Source organism: Corella eumyota, chromosome 2 (genome assembly GCF_963082875.1).
Source record: "Corella eumyota chromosome 2, kaCorEumy4.1, whole genome shotgun sequence".
NCBI classification, from domain to species: Eukaryota; Metazoa; Chordata; class Ascidiacea; order Phlebobranchia; family Corellidae; genus Corella; species Corella eumyota.
This window is the reverse complement of record NC_137491.1, coordinates 20,751,037-20,772,838: the sequence shown is the minus strand read 5'-3', so window position 1 is coordinate 20,772,838 and position 21,802 is coordinate 20,751,037. Positions and strand designations below refer to the sequence as shown.

At 32.2% G+C, this 21,802-nt stretch overlaps 7 protein-coding genes and 1 pseudogene across 7 annotated transcripts; 3 read left to right on the top strand and 5 right to left on the bottom strand.

Annotated features, from left to right (window-relative positions):
* The first annotated feature begins 113 nt into the window (after positions 1 to 113).
* LOC145743708 (uncharacterized) lies at positions 114 to 1,355 on the top strand. The gene has a single exon (XM_082561740.1). It carries the CDS (start codon positions 294 to 296, stop codon positions 1,251 to 1,253), a length of 960 nt encoding a protein of 319 aa, XP_082417866.1. The 5' UTR covers positions 114 to 293; the 3' UTR covers positions 1,254 to 1,355.
* On the top strand, positions 1,355 to 8,969 carry LOC145743705 (outer dense fiber protein 2-like). The gene is made up of 17 exons (XM_082561738.1): positions 1,355 to 1,715; positions 1,918 to 2,088; positions 3,295 to 3,360; positions 3,540 to 3,661; positions 3,758 to 3,887; positions 4,068 to 4,193; positions 4,363 to 4,500; positions 4,670 to 4,801; positions 5,025 to 5,260; positions 5,384 to 5,530; positions 5,760 to 5,949; positions 6,209 to 6,343; positions 6,748 to 6,846; positions 7,166 to 7,348; positions 7,537 to 7,650; positions 7,840 to 7,932; positions 8,284 to 8,969. Exons 1-17 carry the CDS (start codon positions 1,482 to 1,484, stop codon positions 8,476 to 8,478), a joined length of 2,511 nt encoding a protein of 836 aa, XP_082417864.1. The 5' UTR covers positions 1,355 to 1,481; the 3' UTR covers positions 8,479 to 8,969.
* Positions 8,835 to 10,257, bottom strand: LOC145743706 (decapping and exoribonuclease protein-like). The gene is made up of 2 exons (XM_082561739.1): positions 9,446 to 10,257; positions 8,835 to 9,309 (listed from the first exon to the last, which is right to left on the bottom strand). The coding sequence occupies exons 1-2, from the start codon at positions 10,124 to 10,126 to the stop codon at positions 8,962 to 8,964; spliced, it is 1,029 nt and encodes a 342-aa protein (XP_082417865.1). The 5' UTR covers positions 10,127 to 10,257; the 3' UTR covers positions 8,835 to 8,961.
* Positions 10,258 to 10,565: 308 nt separating this feature from the next.
* LOC145741672 (large ribosomal subunit protein uL29-like) lies at positions 10,566 to 11,674 on the bottom strand. Its single transcript, XM_082559298.1, has 4 exons — positions 11,618 to 11,674; positions 11,346 to 11,482; positions 11,153 to 11,234; positions 10,566 to 10,734 (listed from the first exon to the last, which is right to left on the bottom strand). Exons 1-4 carry the CDS (start codon positions 11,618 to 11,620, stop codon positions 10,585 to 10,587), a joined length of 372 nt encoding a protein of 123 aa, XP_082415424.1. The 5' UTR covers positions 11,621 to 11,674; the 3' UTR covers positions 10,566 to 10,584.
* A 469-nt stretch (positions 11,675 to 12,143) lies between these two features.
* LOC145741606 (ATP-dependent RNA helicase DHX8-like) lies at positions 12,144 to 15,998 on the top strand. The gene has a single exon (XM_082559214.1). The coding sequence runs from the start codon at positions 12,153 to 12,155 to the stop codon at positions 15,747 to 15,749; it is 3,597 nt and encodes a 1,198-aa protein (XP_082415340.1). The 5' UTR covers positions 12,144 to 12,152; the 3' UTR covers positions 15,750 to 15,998.
* A 69-nt stretch (positions 15,999 to 16,067) lies between these two features.
* LOC145741582 (alpha-1,3-mannosyl-glycoprotein 2-beta-N-acetylglucosaminyltransferase-like) lies at positions 16,068 to 18,836 on the bottom strand. Its single transcript, XM_082559186.1, has 6 exons — positions 18,666 to 18,836; positions 18,431 to 18,601; positions 18,088 to 18,258; positions 17,763 to 17,873; positions 17,255 to 17,494; positions 16,068 to 17,159 (listed from the first exon to the last, which is right to left on the bottom strand). The coding sequence occupies exons 1-6, from the start codon at positions 18,834 to 18,836 to the stop codon at positions 16,644 to 16,646; spliced, it is 1,380 nt and encodes a 459-aa protein (XP_082415312.1). The 3' UTR covers positions 16,068 to 16,643.
* Positions 18,837 to 18,849: 13 nt separating this feature from the next.
* LOC145741583 (glutathione S-transferase Mu 5 pseudogene) lies at positions 18,850 to 20,170 on the bottom strand (annotated as a pseudogene).
* Positions 20,171 to 20,627: 457 nt separating this feature from the next.
* Positions 20,628 to 21,097, bottom strand: LOC145742659 (glutathione S-transferase Mu 3-like). The gene is made up of 2 exons (XM_082560436.1): positions 21,013 to 21,097; positions 20,628 to 20,866 (listed from the first exon to the last, which is right to left on the bottom strand). The coding sequence occupies exons 1-2, from the start codon at positions 21,095 to 21,097 to the stop codon at positions 20,628 to 20,630; spliced, it is 324 nt and encodes a 107-aa protein (XP_082416562.1).
* Positions 21,098 to 21,802: the final 705 nt, after the last annotated feature.

Below are 21,802 nucleotides of genomic sequence, written 5' to 3'. Positions count from 1 at the left end.
CAACGTTTTTTTGTTAAGATTTAATGTTTTATAAGTTTCTATAACGCCCTTTACTGCATTATTTGTATGATTTAAGAGGCTTGTGAACCTTAACAGGATAATAATAAAGATATTTAAACTAGACAGATATATAAAAATAATTTGGCGAAAAAAATTGTAAATTTTGTAAAAAAGTATAATTTTCTAAACTGCCGTATTTCGTTGGGTAATTTGAAGTAAATTAAATGTTTAGTTTCACTTTGAATTCTTTGTTTTAATTTATTAGCATTTCAGTATTTTATTAATTTATAAATATGGAAAACGAAAAACTTCAAAACCAAGAGGATCTTCAATCGTTTTTTGCTTGTGTTAATAAAATTAAAACTGAGTTAAAAGATCATGAGTATTTGAGCCTTGGTCAGGATCAAGATAAAAATAATGAGGTCATAAAGGAATTGGAACAAAGTTTTGTCAATAAAAACTTTTATGTTTTGTTCCTTGAGGAATTGATGAAACCAGAAGATCAGTATCTCAAAGATGAAGAAGTTGACTTGTTTGTTAAAGATGTGCATCAAGAAGCGGAGGAGTTAAAAGTCTTGGAAGAGGATTTAAATGTAAAAGAATTATTTCTAAAAGAGGTATTTGCAGAAACTACAAAACATGAGGATTCAGAGAAGTTGTTTGTGGAGTTAAGAAAATTGGTTTCATCCAAGAAAGAAAAACTGGAAAAATTAACTAGAGATTATGTTGAGAATTGTAACAATCATGATCTAGATAACATTAATCAAGAAGCATTACATAAAAAGTTAGACAACTTGATGCAGTTAAAGTCTAATTATCAAAAAGATTGTGGCTACTTTAAAACCCAAGCACAAATTATTGATGTAATTAATTCGGTCATTATGGAAGAAATGAAAACTTTGTTGTTTCTTGGAAGAAACCTCACAGTGGAAAGTTTTGAGAATGTTGAGGAACTCCAATCTGTACAAGACACAACTTCTCAAAGTTGTTCTCTTGAAGAAACATCGGGCATAAGGATTGTCATTGAAGACAATTTGTTTGAGGTTTTAGAAATTTCCTACACAAATGATTTGGGAAAACATTCAAGCTTGGAGGTTAAGTTAGTTTATACCGACCAAAACAAGACCACATTGAGCAATATCATCATACCTAACAGCCCAGTAAACTTGGATGATCTTACCACACTTGCAGTTAGTTACAATGACTTCGCAAATTTCATTTCAGAAATTCAACTTCGGTTATCAGAATCTTAATTTGTTAATTTTGTAAAAGTACTCACACTGCCTTATAATGTGTTGTTTTTGTAATTAAACTGCCATTTATATTCCTAAAATCATATGTTAATACTTTGTATAGGCTATAGAATTTACATTTACTTTTGTACATAATCATTGCATTATGTAATTATTGTTGATTTTTTAGATTATATTTAATGAACCAAAAATAAAACATAAAAACTGTGACATAATAATCAAAGGACAATGGCATCTCCTATTCATGTCCATGTACAAGACAATACACCCCTACATCTACACCTTAAAAAACCCAAACAAACAGAATTATCGACCAAAAGTTACAAGACACATCAAGGAAATGCAAGACATAGTGTGAGGTCAGCACCAAGAGCTAAACCTAAAACAAGTCATGGGCCTTGGATCCCAGCTCCTGGTAAAACAAGTACAAAGGACAAGCTAGATAAACAATTTAAATGGGAGGTTCGTATAAAGTTGTATTTTTAATTGTTTTCTATTAAGCCAAAATTTTTTCATTTAATTTTTTTTGTTGTTTAGTATAAAAGTTAGTTCTTTAACTTTAAGTCAAGTGCCATATCAAATGCACAATCCTAAAATTCACATTATTTAAAAAATATATAATTTTTATTAATAAAACTTTTTAACTTTTTTTTTTGGGTAACAGTCAGGGAAATCCCAACTTGAGATTCACCCGCCCTCTGAGCCCCCTAACGAGAACCCCTTGAGGACTTGTGATCTCTCCAATGAAGAGGACAACAGATTAAGATGTCATCTAAACGAGTACGAAAAGAAGATTGAAAGCCTCATGGCAGAAGTTGGAACGCTTAAAAATGAGGTTTTGTGCTTTTTCTTTTAGTTATCGTAGAAATTTTTTATAATCCATACAATAGTAAACTTTTTAAGTAATTTGAAGCAAAAATTAGGTATAAAATAGTTCTTGTTGTCTTTAACAAGGAAATAAAACTAATTTTAGACTGTTCACTTAACTGACATGTTGTTGATGCCAGAATGTTATGCAGAAACTGAGCCAGTTATAAAAGAAAGGTAAATCTAAAAGCTGTAAAATTAAAGGGTATAGTTAACAGTTGAGTATATTATAAACACTGCAAGATTTTATTGTGATTGTCGAGTATTGATTTATGATGCACCAAGTTTTAAAGAAACATTATTTGATAAGATAACATAGGTTAGTCAAAAAGTGATTTAACTTAATAATATTTATGCAGTGTGGAGGAGAAACCACCTACTTTTCATGACAATTGTTTTGCTGAAATAAAACAAGTTAATCCAGTACAAGAAAGGACTAAACAAGCTTTAAATAACTTAGTAAAGAAAGCTGAACAGTATTGCAATTTAAAAGAACAGAATGCTTTAAAGAAGGCAGAAGAAGAGAGGTTAGCAAGAAAGGCAGCAGAAGAGTATGGCCAACTAGGAGAAGAAGGGAGTCCAGATGACTCAACATTATTTGTTGACAGGTTCTCTATATTTTTCTTACAAATTTATTAGTTAATTCTGAACTTACCAAAAAAAAGTTAAAAAATTTTGTCTAAATATTTAAGGTTTTAAGATAGCAGTGGTAAGTTTATTTAAAAATTTTTTTTGTTGAATGTAGATCTTACCGCATGGATTTTAATAATAAAGAACAGGTTACAGAAAATGAAAAGAAGTCAAAAAACAAGGTTGTTGAATAAAATATTTATGGTGCAGTAAAGTTTATATGATAAGTGTAAAAAACCAACAAAAAGATTTCTTGTCAGGTTTCATTCAGAAAACCACTGGAAGAAAGTTATCCAGGTCCAGAGGAAGTCAGAATAGGAAGAAGATTTGATCATGATATAAGCAGTCAAGCATGGCAACCTCCTTGTTCACCTATATTTCCTATCCACCCTATTGAAAAAGAAAATAAAATGAAAACAAAAATGCCAGAGTGTAGGATAGTTAAAAGACCGACTTGTAAACTACATTCAACCAGTGTAAGATGTTAAAAAATTTGTAACTTATTTCCAGTGTTTCCAACAATAAATAATTTTGTTTAATTTAGATGGAGCTAAAAGAAGTTGAGGAAGAATTGGAGAAACGTGAAGATTTGTTGGAAAAATCACAAGTTGTAAGTTAACTTAAAAATTATATATATATTGTTAATAAAACTGCCATTTGTGGCGTGAGGGTTAATTATCGCATGCAAATATTAGTTGAAAGTTGCGACCATATTACTACAATTAAAATTCTAAACATAGGGCACGCTTTTGACTGGTAAAATATAAATAAATTTAATTTAAATTTCAGGCATTAGAAGATAAACAAAAAGAATTGAATTATATTGCAAAAGAATTTGAAGAAACAGAGAAAGAAAATCAAAGATTGAGAAAAAATGTCGACCAATATCAAGACAATATGGCAGCCAGTTTGTAAGTTTTTGTTTCTTTGTTTGTTTTTGAAAGTTTCTTATACTAATTGTTTAATAAAGAAGAGTTTTAAAAAAAGTATATATTGTTTACTTTTAGAAAGGAAATGGGTTCTGTAGCTTCGGACCAAGATGCTCTTTTGCGCCAGTTAGTGGCAGCGGAAGTGGACGGAGTTGAAGCTGGAAAACAAGTTGCAGCATTGAGAGATATTGTCTCCAAACTTAAATATGTAAGTTTATGGGAAGAAGTTGAAATGTACAAGACCTATGCTGTGTTTTTTTACATTACCCAGCTTAGCTTGTCTTAATAAAATACATTTATTTTAAAATTTTGGCTAGTTATGTAACCCTGTATAGCTTATTTTGGGTAAATAAAAGGTAATAACTAATTCTTGCTTGTGTATTTATAGGAGAAAAGATTGTCATCCACCGATGTAAATTTATTGAACAAACAAAGAAGTTTACTTTTATCAAAACTTGAAGAATTTCAAACTTCAAACAGAACTGTCAGAAGATTACTACAAGCTCAACATAAAGTAAGTTAATTAGTAGTTGATAGCTTAGTAAAAAGGCATTTTATTTTATATTTACCTTTAAGTATGCAATTTCCACTAACCAATTTATTAGCAACAAATGTTATAAAAGATATGAACCCTTACTTTAAAACTACTGGTGTTTATGATGTAACAATAAGTTTATTATTAGTCGGTGACTGATGTGCAAAGGCTGGAGGAACAACGCGACATCCTCATGAAAAAGATGGCTGCCTCTGACTCGGAAGCTCTCCGGTTCAAATCCGAGCTCTTCCAGAGAAGAACTGAGATTGATCAACTTACTGCACAGGTTTGTTGCAAGTTTAAATTTGTAAATGTTTAGTTTGTTAAAAGTTGACTTTTAAAAACTTTTTTATCACATATTTTAAGTTAATTTCATGCTATGTCTTGGTATTTAGATCTTAAAATTATTATGGTATTTATTATTCCATTTGTAAGACATAATATTTACACACCAGGTAACAGAAGAAAAGAACCACGCTCACACATTAAATGAGTTGAACAAATCAGTTGAAATGACAAGAGCTCATCTACAACGAGAACTTCGTGCCAAGGAAATGGAAAACAACAGGCTACATGTTCAACTAAAAGTAAATAGTGTTTTTGCATTAAGCCTTTTTATATCATTTGTAATTAATTGGTTTGTATGTTAAATCTTTGAATTTTGTGTGTATTTTATTATTGAAGAAGTTTTATTTTGTTAATTATTATGTTTGTAAAAAAAGAAAATACTGTTTAATTTTGAATTTGTTATTTATTGATACAATTTATAAAACATGCGAAATTTCAACATTTTTTCTTTTATTACAACAGAATATAAGTCGAGACACCGACACAGCTCGCTTGGAAGCAGAAGAAGTGACAAGATTGGCACGAGATGAGAGAGAAAGTCTTGCAAGAGAGAAGGAGGGATTGAAGAAGGCGATCCGGACACAACGTGGAAGAGGAGACAAATCGGAACAAAACCTGAAAGTTGTGGAAGGGAGGTTGATGGAGAGGGAGGCAAAATTGGATGAAGCAAGATCACAAGCTGATGCTTGGAGGGACAGGTTGGTAAAAAGTTTAAATAATTTTAAATCTAAGCAGGAAAAAAACTTTTAGGTTTTCCATTATTCTTATACTGTAATTTTTTTTTAATTTCAAACAATTGTATGATTATGACCTCACATTAGATACCAGCGAGCATCAGATGAAAATGTAACATTGGAAGATCACGTCAAGTCCCTTATTGACAAGAATAATGAGCTAGAATCCCTGCTCCGGACAAACAACTTGCTATCAAGGGGGAAGGAAGATGACTTAAAACAAAAAGTTGACAAGTTAGTCTCAATCTTTTTATGCTTGTCTTTTATTTTTTTAAATTGTACAGTTTTAGCTTTCATTTTCATCTTATAATAGTCAATAACCTGCTCATGATTGGAATTTTATTTGTTGTAATATAGTCTAATATTTGCCACAATAATTACCATTAAAATTGACTGTTTTAAGTATAAACTTAAACACCACAAGCTTATACACATGTTTAACATGCACATATCCACCCACCAGGTTATCTAATGAGACAACAATGTGTCGATCGGATGTTGAGAGGTACAAGAGTGAGTATGATGTCACAGAGCAGAAGTTGAGACAAACGAACAAAGAACTTGCAATGTTGAGGAGTGAGTTGAGGCAACGTGAAGGAGTTGAAAATGATTTAAGAAATCAACTCAGGAAAGCTAAGAATGAGGCTGAAGAGGTAAGATCAATTAGTTTTTTTAATCTGTAGTAATAAGGATGTAATATAAATCTAATAATAGCCGCTGACCCAGTCCTATGTTGTACAAGTTTACTTTATCATACTGCTTGTATTATGATTGCGCAAATTGTTCTTTTATCAATTTTTAATGTCACAAGCATTAATTTGGTTACAAATCTTGTATATGCCTAGTTGGTTGAGTTGGCTTTAAAATAAAGAGCAAATATTATTTAAATTTTAACCCAAACTTGGTGTGTAGGCCCTGTTGTCAGCTGAGAGAGTAGAGAGGTCCTCTAGGAGGATCAGGGAAGATGGAACAAGTGAGATTGAGAGAGTTCGACAACAGATGTTGGACAGAATGAGGGACCTGGAACCTTTACCAGAACTACTCAAGGTTTGTCCAATTAATCATGATTACATTGCTTGGATTACTTGAGTTTTAACTTTAAATGGTTGAGTCAACATTAAGTGATTAGTTTATGTCTTACATTATCTTTTTGTTTATTAGGTTTTATTAAGTTATTTAAAGCTTGTGTTTTTGGATTTTCTTTAAGGTTTTGATTAAATAATTATTACCACTCTTATAAAGTAGCTCTATGTTTAGTTTAAGCTATTTGAATTTGTAATTTAAAATTACTTTTTTGGGGGTTACTTTATTTATTATTTCTCTTTCTTTTAAAAGTTGGATTTAGTGGGGAAAAATTAGTTGAAAAGGCTAGTTAACTCAAGGTTTATTGGATTAACATGGTTGTTTTTATATCAATCTCTGTTTTCATTTTTTTAACTATTTTCCACCAGGAAACTGAAATTAAATTAAGGGATGCTGAGGACAAACTGAGAATATTTGAACAAAGATCCAGCGATCAAACCAGGACCATTGCTGAACTAACTAATAAGGTGAACTAAAGATTATTAACTTTATAATTCTGGGTACATGTGCTGATTAATAATAGTTTTGATTTGATTACATTTTTAGCTACACAAAAAACTTCGCAATAATTTAAATTTCATGGTTTGTATATATGTACTAAGTCAAAATAATAACAGTTTCGAACTTTTTGCATTCTCATTTTTAAATGCTATAAGAGTTGAAAGATTTTCCCAAAATTTTAAGAATTAAGAAACAATTTTTATAACTCTTAATAATAGCCTTGTTTTCACCTCTTTAACCATCATATAATCTCCCATTTTTGTCATAATAAACACTTCACAACAGGATGAAGATCGAAGTGATGAAACAACGACATTGAGACAACGAATCTCTGCTCTTTCGGATGAGAATCGAGCTCTGGAAGCAAGATTGGAGATCCTCCATGCTAAGTTGGATGACCGGGAGATCAGAGTAAAAGAAAGTGTTCTGGATGGGGTGGGAAGAGAGGAAACAATACAAAAGTTAAAGGTGAGTTGAAGTTTTGGGTAGGATTTGACATATTTTCACTTTCAACTTACTGTAAAATACAAATTCCATTTTAAATACCACTAATTTGAGGTTAAACACTTGTTCTCCAAGCTAGTTTAGCTCAGAAGCCAACTTAGAATATTACAACAAATGTTTGTTTATATGTTTTAACAATATTTTCCTTTTAGTTGAAACTGGATGAGACGGGCCATGAACGAGATAGTTTCAAGCGTCAACTTGAATCTGCAGTGTCTGATAATAGAAGAGCTGTTGATACTGAGATTGATAAAGCTACTGCTAGGGTAACATCTTGTTTTATTTGAACTAACTTGTCGATGCCCTGCATTTTAAATGTCATAGTACAGACACAACTCTTAATTTATATGCGCTAGTGGTTATATATCCGCTACCAAAAAGTGTCATAATTATATACTGGTAATGTTTTACTGCCTAAAAATTGGAAAAATGTTTCAAAAATAACTTTTTTATAGGAAAATGCAGCCCAAGCCCGCATAGTTGACCTTGAAACCAATTTAACGAGGTTAAAGACTGAGATTGCTTCACAGAAGAGATCTAAAGAAGATGTAAGTGCTTAATCCAATTTGTATAATGTTTTCTATGACCTTATTAGTACTAGATATCATTATAACACACCATACATATATTATATGTATGAGTATCGACATATACAATGAGTTTATAAATGCTTAAGCTTCTTTCTTTGGATCTTCTGTTAAATCAAATGGCACAAAACAAAATGGTTTGTAACTTAATATAACCAATAAATAAATAATGTTTTAAGAAAAGGGTTTGACTTTGAGCCATGGTTATTTAACCAACCCCCAACCTTTTATTTAACAGTTGTGTTTTTATTGCTATATTCTTCAACATAAAACCCCCTTTTTCAATATGTTAACAACCCTTATACTTCACAGGCTGAAAGAAGATCACAAAGTAAGTTACAAGATGTAAGAGATAGATTGGAACAAGCAGAATCAACCAACAGATCCATGAGAAATTATGTCAACTTCCTCAAACAATCGTACAACAATGTTTTTGGGGGTGACATTGACCTGACCTCAACCCCTGTAAGGTCCACTGTACCCCCTCGCAGAGATTCACCCTTTTAGGTGGAGAAAAAATATAAGTTTGTAAAGAAAAAATGAAAAGATGTAATCAATTTGCATAACAAGATAAACACACTTACTATTTAAACCAAAAATGGAAAATAAAGTAATAAGAAATATCTAAACTTTTTTAGCAGAAGAACTGTCCTTGTACATTATATTGGAACCTAATTAAACCTAACTTATACATAGAAAACTGTTACATTATTAATGCAGTGTTAAATAATATATAACTTGCTTAAAGTAGCCTTTATAAACATTATTCTCTTAATTAGATGATGTAGAACAGCATAGTTAAAACATACACAAACACTTTTAAACAATATTTTATACTCTAATGTGCAAATTGTATGTACAGAAATATTAATTTGTTTTAATTAAGAACCTATCTTATCCGCCCAAATTTAAACGTTATTTAGTTCTAGTATTTTGTAACCTCGTATGTTATGTTACTGTTACACAGATTAATAATAAATTCTATTTTCGTCATAGGATCTCATCTACATATTCCTTATTTAAAAATTCAAATTGAGATGGTGATTTATAAAGCTTACAACTTATAGTTTGGCTACCAGGACCCCTTTTAAATATTAACACATCTTTATAATCCTCGTTTTTAAAATTTGCAAACTGTTCTTTTATCCACTGAAAAATGTTATCAAGAAAAATCAGAGATGATTTCGAATTCCACGAATTTCTTAATCTTTTAGCTTTAGATGGTAACTGAAATGTGTCAAAGTTTTCAATGTCGGTCACAAATCCGTCATCATCTCGAAACCCGCAAGTTATTTGTGGGATTCCAGCTAAGTATGATTGGGCCCACCATTTTAATGCCTGCATAAAAGGTAAGAACTTAAAACAATGCAATTTATAAAAATCTTACAACAGAATATAACTTGCTTTTATTTTACAGGTTTTCTAGGAGAAATAAAATGAGCAAAACATCAAGAGGTATTAATCTTTTATTTACCTTATAACGATAAAAATTATCTTCCTGTCTTTTTGAGGTTAATCTTCGACTTGTTTTTAGTTCAACGTAACAATCGGGAGGATTAATAACCTCCACTGGGTGGCAGCAGTCTACCTCCGCTCCATACACCATCGAGTGTCTTCCATTTAACCTCGTTCTTATCACCGAACAAAATGCTCTGTTCGTGTTTGTAATAGTTTCAGTTTGGGGGTTTTTATGTTGGGTCCCAGGTTTTACGAAAGGACCCGTCATGTAACCTTCAAACCTGACCCCCCAATATGTCATGAGGCTATCTTTTCTGCTCCGATTTCTTCGCTCATTTGCTTTGGTTTCTGATTCAATCTCGCTGATGTAAATTGTGTTGTTAAGTTTTTGAGCTGCCATTATCCAACCATCCCTGTTCTCAAATGGAGTGCACATCAACTTGGTCACGTGACCCCTCCATAGAATAAAATCAGGGTATTCACCTATTAATGAATCTGTCTTAGCCCGTTTGGCTTGATTAGAATTATTCGTTTCAATAAATCGGGTTTTGTTGAATAAAACCCACTCTAATAAATGATCGAGTTTTTCTTTTATGTCCTCGTCACGTTTAATAAATCGCGGGGTGTTGTAACCATCATTCAAATCTAATTCTTTAGTTAATCGTCCATTAATTAAAGGTGGAGTATAGCAACTCATTTCATGTCGGTCGTGATGAAATTTTCGGTTTCCATCTAACGAAAATCGTCCAATTTCCGTTGGTTTTCTTAAACTACATTCACTTTTCTCCTTCCCACGTAAAAGTGTGTTAATAAATATGGTTTCAGTCATAATTTAACTACTTTCAATGTAACAAACTGTGATTAAGAATTGTAAACAACAAACCAATTAATCTTGTTTAAAAACAAACTTTTTAGGGATTTTCCCTTTTGAACAAGGTTTATGACCACTTTACCATAATGCCCTGACAACAAAAAAATTATTTATGGCAATTGTAAAAAGTTACTTTGAAGTGATTTGGTTTTCTGATTATATATTCCATATATATTTCATTTGCTTTTAATAATACGTTAAAGTAAAAGTTTTAAGCAATCATATAACAGAACTTTCTATCTTATTTAACAAGAACACACAAAACTTGAAATGAAAATATTTATTTATGCTTTCAATGCATATTTTCTTTTCGGGTAAAGTCGCATTTTTTTCATCTCCTTCGCCGACTTCAAACTTTCTTCGTGTTTGTTTAATCTTCTTCGGAGAGCTCTCGTTTTCTTGGGTCTAAGATCTTTTGGTTTTCGTTTCTTACCCTGAAAATAAATATAAAAAGTTAAATAATAAACATATTGATATTGATAACTTGGGTTTTTTTCCCATTGCTTTCATGCTGTAATGCTCTTTAGTAAAAAGCTATAAACAACATATAATTATGCCGGCCAAAATATAATTGGCAGATTTATTACCCGGCAAATATAATCTATATTATTTAAAACTAATAAAACCAACTTAAGAATTTTCAGGTTAACAAATATTATTCTATGTATTTGGTTAAAAGTTGATTCAAGCACTCACATACACAAATATAAACTTACAATATTATCAAATATAAATACAATTTTCCACAAATGCAAATATTTATTATTAAAACAGAATTAACAAACTTTTGCAATCCGACAATTTAAACCATCTTTAAATTAATTTAGTTTTGGAAAAAAAAACACAACTTACCCTGAATAACTTTCGAAGATTTTCTTTCTGGGTTTGGTTGATGACAGTTAAAACTCGAGCAACACTTTTACGAACAAGGCATCTGTGAATTTAAATTAATAATTAGAAATATTTTTAAATTATAACCAATCATGTTAATATTTGCACGAAAACAAAACATGATCCAATTAAAAATTAAACAAGTTTTTTTTACATTTTTGAGAGTTTGGAAGCAGCTCCTCCCGTGACTTTAGCGACACGAAGGGTTGAAAGTTCTTGTTTAAAGTCGTTCAACTGCTTCAACAGCTCGTCTTTGGATTTTCCGCGCAACTCTCTGGCCTTTATTTTACCCTGTAGTCAATAAAAACAACATATAACTTGTCTGCTATGCTCATAAATACTTTTTCTAATAAAATTAACAACTTTAGTAACTTAATAATGGATAAATATAAAGATTTTAATGGATATTAAAGATTAGCTACGAACCATATTTCCACTTTTAAGAAAAGGATTACTTTACTTCACAATCTCGATTCCATAAAAAAGTTGCAGTGTTTCCAGAGTTTTTAAATAACTTTTTAACTCATTATTTTTAGCGTATTACTTTTATTTTTATCAGTTTAAAAGGACAATTCAAGTGTATAAATTAACGAAAAAATATGTTTTATTATTTTTTTGTATTATTTGTTTTTAATAAATAGGAACAATCACAAAAATTGAGTCAAAGTATTACGATTCCCTTTTTTAATGGAAGCACTGTTCTTTTGTTGGGGGATTTTTGACCCGTTACCCACTATTTTTATAAAAAAAACGAATCCAATGCGTTTCCTATCATTTCTTAAGCTTTATTTCTAAAATAAATGTTAAGACAAAGGTTGTGTAGTATAAATATTTAAACTCTAAATTGTTATATATATTAACAAAAAAGTTTTCAAACGATTAGTTTATAAAAATAGCTCAGTGTTCGTTAATATAAATTTTTAATTATTTTATTATTTTTAGATAAATTAAAACCAATAAAATGGATGAATTAAAAGAATTAGAATATCTTTCGTTGGTGTCCAAAGTTTGTACTGAATTGGATAACCATTTGGGGTTAAATGACAAGGATTTAGCCGAGTTTATAATCAGTATTGTAAAGAAACATAAAACTGTTGAAGGATTCTCAAAAGCTTTAAAGAAAAAAGGAGCAGATTTTCCACAAAATTTCACACAAAATCTGTATTCGTTAATCAACCGAATGAACCCGACAAAACATAAGAAATCAAAAAAAACAAAGAAAGAAAATTTAACAGAAACGAAACCCGTTGAAGAAACTAAATCGGATCTCCATAAAAAGATGTTTCCTGGTTTGTGTAAACCTGATGATACGACTTATGTAAGGGAATTGTTGGCTTCACTTGAAGCTGAAGCTAAAGAAACCGCAATAAAAGAAGAGGAAAAAAAATCTTCATCCAAAAGTTCCGAAAAGGAATCCAGGAAGAGACCAAGTTCTCCTTCATCTAGGAGGAACAAAAGTCCATCAGATCGGGATCATAGAAGTCGACGCCATGACGATTATGATCGTCGCCGTGACCGAAGTCGTGATGAAAGAAGAAGTCATCGAGATGATGATCATCACCGCCATGATGATCGCAGAAGACGCAGCGACCATCGTTATGACGATAGTCCGAAGCGACGAAGATCAGATTATGACAGAAACGATCGACATCGACCGCAAAAAGTTGAAATCCCTGAAAATCCGACAATCGGTGAAATTTACGACGGAAAAGTCACAACCTTGATGCAGTTTGGTTGTTTTGTTCAAATAAAAGGAATTCGAAGAAGGTGTGAAGGTTTGGTTCACATTTCCGAAATAAGTCGTGAAGGTCGAGTGTCAAAGGTCGCTGATGTTGTGGACAAAGGTCAAGATTGCAAGGTCAAAGTTTTAAGTATCACAGGTCAAAAGGTCGGGTTAACTATGAAAGATGTTAATCAAATTACCGGTGAGGATTTAAACCCTGGAAGAACAAGCCGAATGCAAAAATTCGAAACTGTTTCAACGGAGAACATCGGACGTAATCCTGACTGCCCTGCAGACATGATTCCAGCGGACGATTCCACAGGAACAGATGATGTCCCGAAGAGAATCAACAAACTGTCAGATATGGAAATGTGGGAGATAAAACAAATGGTTTCAGCCGGATGTTACAACAAAACTGATCTCCCTGATTTTGATGAGGAAACGGGGGTGCTTGCGAATGTTGACAGCGATAACGAGGACCTGGAGATTGAAATTGTTGAAGAAGAACCTCCATTTTTAAGTGGAAACACAAAACAAAGCATGGATCTGAGTCCAGTGAGGATTGTTAAGAACCCAGATGGTTCCCTCTCTAAGGCAGCCATGATGCAAAGTGCATTGTCAAAAGAAAGAAGAGAAATTAAACAACAACAAAGGGAAGCTGAGTCCGATTCAGGTCCAACTAAAATGAACAAGAATTGGATTGATCCGATGCCGAATCAAGACGGTCAAAACCCCAACCAAAGTAAGCCAATAACTGGAATCCCTGGTCAAGATATCCCCGAGTGGAAAAAGCAAGCTTTTGGTGGAACCAAGGCTTCTTATGGAAAGAAAACAGACATGTCAATTATTGAACAACGTGAAAGTTTGCCAATCTTTAAACTTAAAGAACAACTTGTACAAGCTATTCACGATAACCAAATCCTGATCGTTATTGGTGAAACTGGGTCTGGTAAAACAACACAGATTACCCAATATATTGCTGAAGCTGGTTACAATGTGAGAGGTAAAATTGGATGCACTCAACCTAGAAGAGTTGCTGCAATGTCTGTTGCAAAACGTGTTTCAGAGGAGTTTGGTTGTAGGTTGGGACAGGAGGTTGGGTACACGATTCGATTTGAGGATTGCACAAGTCAGGACACAATCATTAAGTACATGACAGATGGTATGATGCTTCGTGAATGTTTAATTGATTTTAACTTGACCCAATATTCTGTAATTATGTTGGATGAGGCCCATGAACGTACAATCCACACTGATGTTTTGTTTGGATTGTTAAAGAAGTCAGTCAAAGATAGAAAAGATCTTAAACTGATTGTGACATCAGCAACTTTGGATGCTGTCAAGTTCTCCGAATACTTTTTCGGTGCTCCGATCTTCACAATCCCTGGAAGAACTTTTCCTGTTGAGATAATGTACACCAAGGACCCAGAACCTGATTATTTGGATGCAAGTTTAATCACAGTGATGCAGATTCATCTCACCGAACCTCCAGGTGATGTTTTAATCTTCCTTACTGGTCAAGAAGAGATTGACACTGCTTGTGAGATCTTATTTGAAAGGATGAAGACTTTAGGTCCAGATGTCCCAGAGTTGATCATTCTTCCTGTTTACTCCGCTCTTCCTTCTGAGATGCAGACCAGGATCTTCGACCCAGCTCCTCCTGGAAGCAGGAAGGTTGTCATAGCAACTAACATCGCCGAAACATCACTGACAATTGACGGGATTCATTATGTCGTTGACCCAGGTTTTGTGAAACAAAAAGTGTACAACAGCAAGACTGGAATTGACCAGCTGGTTGTCACGCCGATCTCGCAAGCTCAAGCTAAACAAAGAGCGGGAAGGGCCGGCAGAACAGGGCCAGGAAAATGTTACAGGCTCTACACAGAGCGGGCTTATCGCGATGAGATGCTTGGGACTGCTGTGCCAGAGTTACAACGAACCAATTTATCATCAACTGTTCTCTCCTTAAAAGCAATGGGGATAAATGATTTGTTGTCATTTGATTTTATGGACCCTCCCCCTATGGAGACATTGGTTACTGCCATGGAACAACTTTACCAACTTAGTGCTTTAGATGATGAAGGTTTGCTTACAAGATTAGGAAGAAGAATGGCTGAGTTTCCACTTGACCCAATGCTGTGTAAAATGTTGATTATGTCCGTGCAGCTAAATTGCAGCGATGAAATTCTGACCATTGTGTCCATGTTGTCGGTTCAGAATGTGTTTTATCGACCCAAAGATAAACAAGCAATTGCTGACCAGAAAAAAGCCAAATTCCATCAAGCAGAAGGTGATCATTTAACCTTACTTTCTGTCTACAACTCATGGAAAAACAACAAGTTTAGTAATCCTTGGTGTTTTGATAACTTTGTACAAGCACGAACCTTACGCAGAGCTCAGGATGTGAGAAAACAAATGTTAGGAATCATGGACCGACATAAATTGGACGTTGTTTCATGCGGAAAACACACAACTAAAGTTCAGAAAGCAATCTGCAGTGGATTTTTCAGAAATGCTGCCAAGAAAGACCCCCAGGAAGGTCACAGGACTCTGGTTGACCAACAAGTTGTATATATTCATCCTAGTAGTGCTTTGTTTAACCGCCAACCTGAGTGGATAGTCTACCACGAACTTGTGTTAACTACAAAGGAATACATGAGAGAAGTGACATCAATTGATCCAAAATGGTTGGTTGAATTTGCCCCCAACTTCTTTAAAATGGGAGATCCAACAAAATTGAGCAAGCAGAAGAAGCAGTTGAGATTGGAACCTCTTCATAATAAATACGAGGAACCAAATTCATGGAGAATATCAAGGGCTTATAGAAGGCGATAACTTGAACATTTAGAAAAATTAAAAACTTTTAAAGTCATGTACAAAATTCTACATTCTTTTTGAGTAACAAAAATCCCTTTTTTTATAGTTTTGTATTATTTACTAACTAATATGGGCATTTATAAAATAATTTGGTTGAATACTTTTTAAAGTTAAGTTTTCCCATTGGTAAGAATTTGAATGTGTTTCTCTTTATTAAAATAACTACTTCTGTCTAACTATAAAATATATGTAAAAATACATTTATGTTGTGTCATTTAACACACAGTATATTAAACAATGCTGTTAATCTCTCTCTAGATAAATTTTAAACTGAAATAAAAAGCTAAATTTTATTCACAATGATCAAGGGTAGACCGAGGACAAATAAATTAAAAAAACAAGAAGATACCAAACACTAGCAAAACCAGAATCTCACATAAAAGGTAATTTCAATAAGATAGCACACTTTTGCGAACACTTAATAATATAAAAAAACATGGATGATTGAAAAATTTTAACATAAATTGAACCTTTATTTAAGGTAGTTTTAGAGTTTATTTAGATTTGCAACGGGTCTTTAACAGTTTAAAATTCTGGGCCAATAAAATATATTTTAACAAGAATGTTTTATAAAACAATTAAGTTTTTTAAAATGTATTTTTATTTCAATACGTTGACACAACAAGTGGGCTCGAATTTTAAATAATGATTCAACAATATATATATACTGAAAAATAAATAAATTTTTGTCCTTAAAGTACGCCATTCAACCACCATTAAAATATTGCACAAAATTAACTAAAGTGCAAATTTTTGTTCAACAATGATAATATGACATCATATTATTTTGTATTTTTATTCGGACAACTAAATTTTGCATAAAAAACATTTTTTTCCACCGAATTAAAATAACTATTTCCATGTTGTATTATAACCGGTCCACCCCTTTCGTGGAGTGATATAAATTCTTAAATTTTTATAAAATATTGTCACAATTCCTTTATAAGCAGTTCGTGGTACTCCTGCTTTAAGGTCTTCCATTAAACCTAGTGTTTTTACATAGTTTTTAAAAGATTGTAAAGAAGTATACACAAGTCTGCATTCGTTACCACTTTGTTGTTGTGAGATTTCATTTAAACTTATCTCAGGTAAGTTATAAACCTTGTCCAAAAACTTTTTGTCATAATTCTCCTGCTTAAGATAACTTAGATCAATTTTCGACCAATCAACATCGACTTGGTTGAGTTTAATGAACTTCAAATGTTTCTCGAAGAATTGACCTTTACTGACCCCCACTTTACCAAAGGTCATTGACCTTGAAACCTCAGGTCGAATGCAAGCTCTGTTTTTACGTTGCTCGGGCAAGCGTAACCAATCATCCCAGAATGCATCTGGCCAGGTGGGTTTAAGTTCTTCCCAAACTTTTTTCTGTGATTAAAAAAAGTAAAAAAAATTAAATCTTAGCTTGCAAAAAAATTTTACATTGCTTATATTATAACCAAAATTAAATCAGTTCAACTTACTGTAATCATCCACCCCAAACCAGGGAAGAAATCAGTTCGATACAACAGGGTTTCCCCACTTTTTCCCTCGTCAATTAGCCCCGACTTTCCATTGTCATTCCATGCCGAAACACACAATAACGACTCGTCGTTAACCAACACTTTGTGAGTTGACAGAAAATAGGAGAAAAAGTCCGGGGAAATGTCAAGGTCGTCTTCAAGGATAATCACCGAACTTGCTGATGGGTAAAGTGAAAATACCTGAGTAAAAATAAACAAGTTTGTTACTTAATTATTTCTACTAGTTAAACCTGCTCTATGAGCTCCATTGTTTACCATTATACCAGGTAATATTATTATAGCTTATGGCTTGTTGTATTGTAGTCACAACAGAAAATTACCAGTACACCACAAATGGCAGTTTGTTTCATATTAAAGTTTTTAATTTCGACATAATTCGACATATTAAAGAGTTACATAAACCATAAGTTTTGTCTATTCATAATTTAAAACAACTGCAAAGTTTTACCTCATTAAAAGCCCATTTAAAATGAGCTGATAGCTTGTAATAACCGATCAAATTTCTTTGATTTTTGGGAATATTTTCAGTTCCTGAGTTGTCATGTTGAATATGATGGAGCTGTAAAATACCCAACATAAAAACATACACAGAATATATTAAATATTAAACTAATTAACCATAATTATCTTGTATATAGGCAAGTATAATTATTAAATGTAATGTTTAATATAAAGCATTGCTTAAGTACAATATACTTTTGTATGAAATCTTCTTAGAAAAAGTGGTTATTATTTTAAAGGCTTTACCTTTATACAAATTACATTAAAATTACCTTATCTCCATACCCCTTGATGACATTAGCAGTTTCAGTATGGTAACCATCTTGACTTACAATCACTGGGAGTTCAATATTATCATGATAGGGTTTGTATTTAAATATTAAGTCTAAACATCTAGATACTGAAGGTCGATTAAATGCAATCACCATGATAGGTATAATGATCTGTAAGTGGGGTTAAAAAGGAAGGTTAAAACCATGATTAGATTTGTTTTAATTTATATTATTTATCCTAAGTATAAAGATAGGTTTTAGCGATATATTCTGGGTCACAAAAAGTGATTATTTTAAAAAAAAACATAAAAAATTTTATGGAAATATGCTCAATTATTTTTACCTTTCCATTAATGTTGTTGTTAATATTAACTTCATTATTATTGTTATCAATAATTTTCTTAGTTGTTAAAGTAGGACTTCTCTTCTGACTTTCTTGGATATCTTTCAACTTTGTTAAATTTTCGAACATTTGGTTTAAAATTGATCGATTTTTAACTACATCAGATTGCACCTTAATTAAAACAAGTTTTAGTCTTTAAGATAACTTTTTGTTGGTATTATTTAACTGTGTTTACCTTGTTTATTCTATTTTCTAAGTTCCGAATAACGTCAACATTATCATTTTCTTTTTCCTCTTCTTTGTTTAATTTTATTTCACTATCCACCGGTTCTTGAAGATAGCTGTACATGCAAAACAATATTCCAATTGTCCCAAACAACAACAAGATTCTTTTCACTAATTTCATATTTTAAAATTATTCTAAATGAATGAAGCACAAGGTAAGGTAAAATCCAAGCTTTACACACAGTAACATAGTTAAAACAGAAAAGTACGTAAGAACTAAACTCTTTTAAAACTAAAATGAAGTAAATTGCAAATTAAAACTCTCACAGCGATTGCAAATGGCACCTTTGGGTAGCTATATTATTACAGTAAGCAGCATACAGTACAGAAGAACTTTAAGTAACTAAAAACAACTATTATCTAACCATCAAACTACTAAACTACTAGACACTACACCTAATCCAAACTACTCCCATTTATTCAGCCTTTCCACCCCATTTTGCATTAGGTCCATTACAAGGTAGAGCTTTGTAAGTATCAGCTTTGCGATGGGCAGCAACTGATTCCAGGTTATCATATTTTTGAAGAAAATTCTTCACATTCTTAAAATCAGAGTAACAATCTGGTTGGCCAAGATGTTTGTAAAACAAACGAATGTGATCTAGAATCTCACCAAAGCTAAAATCCAGATAAGTAAGTTGATTACCAGCAAGCCATTCATTTTTAGCTAAATTTGCATCAAACTTTGCCATAGTAACTGGCATGCCCTTCAAGAACTCGACCTTTAGAGTTTCGTGGTCAGGTGAATAACACATCCTTGCGAAGGTCATCCACAAATCATGCAAAACTCCTTCCGCCATCTCAACTTTAGCCCAACCATCGGTTGAATCTGGCACCATGTTATGCTTTCTTGCCACATATTTCATGATTGCCATGCTCTCAGATAATACAAAATCTCCATCAATATAATATGGAAGGTTGGGGAAATCGATTCCCAGATTGGGTTTCAATGAAGCCCACTGCTCCCCAGATGTTATCAATTTATCCTCATATTTTACGTTACAATGCTCGAGTAGGATTCTAACCCTTTCACCTAAACCTCTCACACCCCAATATCCAAAAACTGGTTGAGCTGACATATTGTAAATTTTCTACTCGTACAAAGTAAAACAATTTTTCCTGTTAATAAAAATAGTTTCTGATAATTGTATTTTACTACGTTGTATTTACTATTGTTTTCTTTGTATAAGTTTTAGCAACGAATATATATATTAGACATCACATGTATATATTTTGTATCACAAACATAATGGGTTTTAAATTTGCATTTTAATAAATAAAAACAAAATTAAAAATGCAACACACTGACAGACTGACACAAGCAGGCAAGATACGTTTTTATTTATACTAATTTTGGGAGACCGTGAAAATTTTTTTCTTACATTTCTAATTAAAATAATTTACGATAGTTAACCATAAGTTTTTGAAGACATTTGTAGTTACAACAAACCTACAGTTTTATAAGTTTTCCGTTTGTTTATTTTTTTTGTACACGTTGGCATTGGAAATTTAGTATACTAGTTAGTACCATATTTCTCGGTTATGCATCAGTGAATAATGTATTCAAAAGTTTTTTTTTTAAATTAATGTTTTTTAAAATAGTAAATTTTTCTGGGTAATAAAATTTATTCAATATATAACATACGAAAACCTAAGATCTTTTATATTTTATTGGCTAGCATCTTCGTAAGTTACGATTAGTAACTACATAAGCCTAAAACTTTTGTTAACACAAAATAACATAAAATTGTTAAAATCCCATTTATCAGACAACTACACAAATCTTTATTTGGATTTGTATGAAGAAAGTTTTGAGACAATTTCCATAACACACACACAATTAGATGAATTAAAACTTTTATAAAAAATAATATATTAATGGATACATAAGACAACCAATGTTATATTAACGTCAGTTAACCCAGTTCAATATTTGTCCCCAATTTGCTGTTGGTCCGTTACAATAACGCTGTCTGTAACCTTTGGCATTACGATGCACAACAACTGCCTCCAAGTTGTCAAATCTGTAAAGAAAATCCAAAACATTTTTGAACTCTGCGTAGCAATCTGGCATATTAAGATCTTCGTTAAAGAGTCGAACATGATCTAATATTTCACCAAGACAGAAGTCGACATATGTAAGCTTGTCGCCTGCAATCCATTTGTTCTTAGCTATAGATCGAGCATCAAACTTCGCCAATGAGGTCGGCAAGTTTCTTATGAATTCAACTTTATCAGTTTCGTAATTTGGTGAGTAACAACTTTCGCTAATGCCATTAAAAAATCTTGAATCACACCCTCGAGCATCTCATCCTTGGTCCAACCTTCGTCCGAATCTGGGGCCATGTTGTGTTTCTTTGCAATGTATTTCATGATCACCATGCTCTCTGTTAACTTTAAATCTGCATTAATTTAATATGGAAGGTTTGGAAAGTCGAATCCCATGCTTTGCTTTACAGAGAACCAACTGCTTCCAGTCTCATATAATTTATTCTTGTATTTAACATTGCAATGCTCGAGTAGGATTCTTATGCGTTCAGCTAACCCCCGAATTTCCCAATATGCAAGAATTAGTTGGCAAGACGTTTTAAATAATTACTTGAGTACTTTATCTGAAAATATTGAACAACCTTTATAAAATTGTTGGTTAAATTCTTTTTGTTGCTACAACCTAGCTACAAAAGCATGCCTGTAAAATTCAGTCAACCTGTATTCAAAAACTTGGTCTTACCTATTATTAAAACTAATCTGCTTAAACCCCAATACAATAAAGTAGTTTTTGCGATATATTTTTTCTACTTTATGTAAACCACATAGAGGATTATTTATCACAGTTTTTTTATAAGACTTTAAAGTTACAGGTAGGTAGAACCTTAGCCTAATTAAAGTTTGTGATGTAACGTAACTTAACGACAAACTATGCGGTTATGCAAGAAAACGTTCAAAAAATTTTGGTTTGCTAACCTATATATGGGTCGTTGGGTTTTACATATCTTACACCGATTTTTTCCTTCTTGTTTTAATTTTACGAATATTAAAACCTAATTCAATGTATTCATGCCTAAATAATTTTAAAATACTAAAACA